This window comes from Symsagittifera roscoffensis, chromosome 2, assembly GCF_963678635.1.
Source record: "Symsagittifera roscoffensis chromosome 2, txSymRosc1.1, whole genome shotgun sequence".
In the NCBI taxonomy this organism is placed as follows: Eukaryota; Metazoa; Xenacoelomorpha; order Acoela; family Convolutidae; genus Symsagittifera; species Symsagittifera roscoffensis.
Window position 1 is genome coordinate 49057115 of NC_087063.1, and position 6476 is coordinate 49063590.

Here is a 6476-nt window from a genome sequence, read left to right on the forward strand (position 1 = left end):
GATTTTTTCGAACTAGAATAATTGTTTAATACAGTTGATGGCAAGAGCTTTTTTACTTCCATTTTTTGTGGAATTTCAGTTTTGCCTGAGAAATTTGTCATCAAATACAAATCTGAGCTTTGAGAACCGCTGATTATACAATTGAAAGATGCAATAATTACACTATCAATTTAGCATTTTTTCTATTTTTGATATAGGTTCAATGGCCTACCACGTGAGAACTTAAGCGTCAATTGTCTCGTTACCCGTTAATTACATTTAAGAGACTACAATAAATGCTTCTTGCGTAAGCTTAGTTGTTGACAGTAGCTGATTAAGGGGAGTGGGGGGGAGCAGACGCCTTTTTCTCAGGTCCCCCTTTGTACTATTTTGAGATATCCATTTTTGGTTGACTGACCTTAAAATTTTTCTAAAGGAGCCTTTGGCGCCAATCTATACTAATTTTGAGGGGGAGCACGCGCCGATAAAACGCGATTTTTTGGTCGAAATTTCCCAAAAAATGCATAAAAACGCCTTTTTTGGCCTGTTTTTTTTTCACAAATGTTCTTTAAAAAAAGCCGATTGAGTTTTCAAAACTTTTTTGAAAATCCCCCCCCCTCGAGAAATTCCTAGATCCGCGCCTGGCTGTTGATGACTACTTTTTTTTCTTTTTTTATTTAAAAAAACATTATTAAAAAATTATAATCGATTTTTATTCATGGAACTGCAATGCGGGTAGTTTTTCATTCAGATCCTTTTATCACACCACGCCGAAAAACGACACTAATTTGAAAAAAAAATGTTGTATTTTTGTAAGACTAATGGTCGGAACATTCTATGCTACCTGCACTGTAAACGGCTATCCTTCGTTTGGTTTGCAAATGAACTGGCCTTAACCGGTTTTGTTTCAAAAGAATTACGTGTATGAATTTTGTTTCAGTTTGTTCTGAACAACTTTACTAAATATGTGTTCAATTTGTGAATAACGCCGTATAAAGTTGGTTCAACAATCTGGTGGCACATTCAGGAAAAAGTGAACACTTCATTAGACATGAAAATAAATAAATAATCGCTAACCCCTGGGGAATTTGTTTTAAGCTAGTTTTCATCAGTCTGGAACATGTGATACACTTGTTAGACTTCAAGACTCGAGGTTAGACTTAATTGGGAAGGCCTGTCCAAAAATAGATATTAGTTTATATTCACTTATTCAGGTTTAAGTCACTCACAAAACTGCCGGAAACACTAATGCTTGAATGATTCGATGGGCGGTTAACTTTCAAAATGTTTTTGAGTTTGTGTCAGAAAACATTTGTTCAGACGTCGAGTCTTAGGAAAAATTTATTTCACATGGTAAGTTACCAATTCAGCCTTATTTTGGAGAATTGTCAACAACCCTAGACATCTGCGGTCAATTTTAGACTTAAGTCTTCTGTGTTTTTGTTTATCTGAAGTTGTCAGAGTTTAAGCTTAAATTCAACTTAAAGCCTAAACAAAGCCTGATGTATTTTATTAATTATCTTTATCTAGTTTGATGGAAATCGAAGTCCAAAAATAATTAATCTGTGGATTAATTTGAAAAACAATTTTGATTTTGAATAGGAAAAGAGATTAAAACGGTCCAATTATTTTCCTCAGTACTTCTTAAGTTATCATCATCTTCATCTCTTTCTAGAGTTTCGGTCTAATAATGGAATCATAGTGGAAGCCACCAATGACTTTGATGAATTATTTATTCACTTTCATTTCCCTAATTCGTCCTTTTCCTCCATCGTAAAATAGCTCCGGGTATGACCAAAATTAGTTCAAAAAGAAAAGTTAAAAATTGCAAAATTTATTTCTAAAGTAGGACGAAAGTACAATATGCAACATTTACACTGATATAGGGCAAAAAACTATGGGCTTAATTACATTTACTATGCTACTGAATCGGAATAATGCGGTTTATTAATGTACGTTTGCCCGTTGCTTCTACTGCACTCGGCAGCCGAGTTTTTTTCTGAGATTGATGAACAATTTCGTTTCGGCTGCGAATCCATCGGATAATTAAGCGTTGCTTGAGCAACTGGTCTGAAAAATTTGTACCAAATAAGTTCAATACAAGCTGAAAAAAGTGCGAGAAATGCACCAATAATCAAAATGTAAAATACGCCCGCGACATTTTCCATCTCCAGTCCCGAAGCTTTCGATTCGTCCGAAGATTCGTCTTCGGTGCATAAGGATTCGGCTTCGAACCATTTCTGCCTTATCTTTTCCAACTCGCCGCTTTCTTGTAACGAAAGAATACTTAACGTAATCTGTTCTTGGTACAAGGCGCCTTTGCGAACAGCAAACGCGTAATTTTTGCTATTAAATGGCTTGCCTACTGTCATTAATTCGCAATTTTTCTTCTTCTGGTATTGTAAAACCGGATAATCCCACATAAATGCATAATCCCCCTGTTTCACCCTCTTGTACCCGTCTTGCACGTCATTCACCATCGGACTAGGGTCCATGGAGCTCATGTAATTCCACAATTTGTCATACGGTGATTCCTTATTCCCCTGCTCTTCAAAAAACTGCTCCAAACTGCTCCCTTTCACAGTTCCATATGAAATTTTGTTCTGATGAGCGAGATCATTTAAAGACTCGATAGGCGATTCCATTCTAGTGACTGTGAGAAAAGCGGCTAAGTTTGCGGTGTAAGTTGCGATGACAATTAAAGTGAAAAACCACCAAAAAGTACCCAACATTCTCGATGAAATAGAACGTGGCACTATATCAGTGCCTTGCTGCATAAGAGATGCGAGAGCGAACCACATACTGTTGTGAAAGTTGAATTGCAGAGAAGGCTCAACATTGTCAATTCCATAAGGACTTATCCTCGCTAATGCGAACATGACCACCCCAATCGCAAAAGTCGCAATGCAAATGCAAATCCAAACTTGAACTGTTAAGGGTTCTAAAAACCCAAACACGTTCGTTTTTCGCTGTGGTTTCCGAATTAAAATGCCCACGCCGTAATCCATGTATGATGCGGTGAAGTCTACGACTTCTTCTCGGTCGTAATTTCGGATCATTCCCGCGACTGCCAAGTCTGCTTTCCCGCGCAAAACGTCGCCGACCAAACCAGTCCACTGCTTTTTCTCCGGGTCGAAAACACCGTACTGCTTGTCAGCGACCTGAAAAATGGCAAAAAAAAAACATTACAAAAAAAACCTTTTTACTGAAAACGTTTGAATGCAGTTAGTTTATTTGCAAAACTATTTATGATAAATTTTTCTGAGCAAGCCGACCTTAAATTTTTAAAACTAAGACAGTTCATCTGCGAGTAATGAAACCATTTTACAGTGGATGTCTTTTTCATCTTTTGCTTAAAAGACATAAATTTTTGCTAATTTTTGAGGCTTAAAAGTAGTGCCGAAAGAGAGAGAGAACAGAGGTAAACTGTTTTGTTTCCAAGTCAAGTAAAGTATTTGAAAAGTTTCAATTTTTCTTATAAAATTTTCAATGGGAACGTTCAGGTACATTGTGTTTGGAAATACAATTATGGGGCAAAAAGTACAACTCAAATATAATTGTGTTGAGAAATACAATTACGGACAAAATGAATAAATAATTTTTCTACGTTTTTGTCAATTTCTCTACAACCCCGCAAGACAACGGATTGAAATTCTAATGGAACTATTCAAAATCATCTAGCGGAAAATGAAACTTTAATGGAAAAATTTCAAAATCATCTAGCCGCAGGGGGCGGATTTAGGGGGGTGTGGTGGGGCGGACGCTTTTCACTTCCCCACCCCCCCCCCCCCTCAGTGATTCGACCTCCTGCCGACCCAAAGGGTCCCCCCGTTGTACTATTTTGAGATATCCAGATTTGGTGACGGATCCTAAAAGTTTCTAAGAGCGCCTGCGGCGCCAATATATACTAATTTTGAGGGGGGAGTGCGCGCCTGTTTTTCAAAATTTTGCCTGCGGCGCAGAAAACTTTGCCAAAACACAGTCTTTTTAGTGCTTTGAGAGAGCTCGGAAATTCAATTTGGTCGAATTAAAAATGGTCGACAAAATTTTCGAAAATATTTTTGAAAATCCGCCCCCTACCTCCAGAAAATACTAGATCCGCCCCTACCTTGCCGGAAATTACTTATTTCACTGAAGTATTATTCCCGCACTGAGAAAAATGGTTTAAGTTCCATTTTAACTTGAAAAAAATATGCTGCAGATTAAAAAGAAAAGTTAAGATTGATTTGGATCAATTTAAAATCGATCAAAATTGATCTTAAGTTCCAGCAAAAGAATTGATCTAAATCAATTTTGAATCAATTTAAATCTTTTTTTTTCAGTATTTGGTTGTTTGTTTAGGGGATAAAACCAGATTTAAACCTATTTTATTTTTCTGGAACTTTTTAATTTTATCCGTTTTGGTCTTGTTTTGCATCATTCATTGCAAATCATTTTAAACTTTACACCCATAGCATCTGGTAACATAATAATAAATAACCAAACACTTTTGAAAAACTTAAATTCATTTTTAAAACTAAAATCACCGCTCAAGCTTTTTTTGATAACATTCTATGATGCCATTGCATATTTTGAGCACAAACCTGATTTATATTGAACTTTTTTTTATTTATTACCTGGCTTTTTTTCTCAAAATTGGTTTACATTGATATTCTTTTGTGGTTATATAGATTTTTTTTCAGTTGAAAATTTGATTTCTACTAACCGTTTTCTCAGTTCTTTTTGAGCTTTTTGCTCAAATTTTGATTCACAATGATGATTTTCTACAATTTATATGCATGTTTTGAGCTCAAAGTCGGATTTACATTGCCTTTTATGTCGATATAATGAACAGGTTTAGGTTAATGTTAAATTGGGCTTAACTTGTTTATTTTCTATGATTTTGTAAAATCTTTTTGAGCTCAAAATCTGATTGGTATTGACCTTTTTTTTGAATCGTTACATAGTTTTTTGCTCATAATCTGATTTACAAGGATGATTTGTGGCAATTTAATTGCAAGTTTTAGGCTCAAGATGTGATTTATATTATCATTTTTCTTAATGTGTTGCATAGATGTTTGCTGAAAATCTGGCTTCCACTACTTTTTTCTATGATATTAGAGGACGTTTTTGAGCTCAAAATATTATTTCTAACGACCGTTTTCTTGATTTGTTAAGTAAGTTTTTGCTCAAAATCTGATTTGCATTGATGATTTTCTACGATTTGCTTGCATGATTCTAAGCTCAAAATCAAACTTATAATGACCGTTTTTAATTTGTTGTATAGATGTTTGCTAAAATTATGGCAGCTTATGTTAACTTTTTTCTATTATATTGAAGGATGTTTTTGAGCTCAAAATCTTAATATTATCGACCGTTTTTTTTATTTATCAATCAAAATTATGCTCAAAATCTACTTTACATTGATGATTTTCGAAGAATTGATTGCATCTTTTGTGCTCAAAACTTGATTTATATTGACCAGTTTCTTGGTGTTTTTTACTTAGGCTTTTGTTTAAATTGATTTGAAATAGATTTTAAACACAAATTTCGAGCTGCTCGGGGGTCTTTTAAAGTAGATTTAAATGGAATTAAAATATTCGGATAGTTTTTGTAATAGAAAAATCCATCCAATTTGATTCAAATTGATTGCTTAGACACTCAACGCGATCCAAAACTTCAAAAAACATTTCAAAAATCTTTTCAGTTCCTAAAGGGTATATTTTTAATCAATTTGGATTGATTTAAAATTGATTTGTAACTCAATTTAATTCGATCCGAAATCATTTCTGTCAGTGTTCAATAGCTTTTATTTGATCTGGCCCGTCAATCAAACTTCTTTAGAAAAATATTCTTACTGTTGAAAGCAAAGAAAGTATATATATTTTCGCATAATTGCTTCATTTATCTCGTAAATGCATCAATTAACTATTGAAAAATTTCCGCACGTGAGTTTTTTTCAGGAATTACCTATATTGAGAACATAATAGATATAAATTGGCTGTAGCTATATGTAATTTGAAGATTTTGTATCAAAAATAGAAAACAAAATTTGCAATATCAAATTTTTTTTTCTTAGTTGTCTGATGGAAGGCGCTCTGGATTGTCAGCGCACTTTGCATTGATACCCGCCATATTCGTGTCTTGAAACACTGGCAAGCACGCAACTCGTATAAATTAGGTTGGATTATTGGCTTATTAGAAAAATTTTAGCTTTAACTTTTGTTCCAACTGTTGAAAAAATGAGGAGCACATGTGTTTGGAGAGGTTTCATTTTTTCAGATTTTGATTTTAAACCTGCAATTTTACACGAATCACAATAGCTTAATTATGGGACCAATTTAGTGTACACCTTCATGTAGATATCCTTTTCATCACGCTTTTTTCGCGGGCTAGCTAGCTGCGTCTTTAGAACACCAATATAATGGAGTCAATGAAGTCTGTTTCCAGTTCTGGATACAAGTTTTTGCTTCGTACAAAATTTCTGATTTTATAGAAGTTTTCTTTGGAAACAAAAA

At 34.4% G+C, this 6476-nt stretch overlaps 1 protein-coding gene across 1 annotated transcript; it reads right to left on the reverse strand.

Annotated features, from left to right (window-relative positions):
• Window positions 1-1833: 1833 nt before the first annotated feature.
• On the reverse strand, window positions 1834-3143 carry LOC134839608 (glutamate receptor 1-like). The gene has a single exon (XM_063855214.1). It carries the CDS (start codon window positions 3036-3038, stop codon window positions 1896-1898), a length of 1143 nt encoding a protein of 380 aa, XP_063711284.1. The 5' UTR covers window positions 3039-3143; the 3' UTR covers window positions 1834-1895.
• Between the last annotated feature and the right edge of the window lie 3333 nt (window positions 3144-6476).

Excerpts from the sequence above, each read along its gene's own strand:
- LOC134839608 (XM_063855214.1), bottom strand. The coding sequence starts at position 3,038 with ATGATCCGAAATTACGACCGAGAAGAAGTCGTAGACTTCACCGCATCA.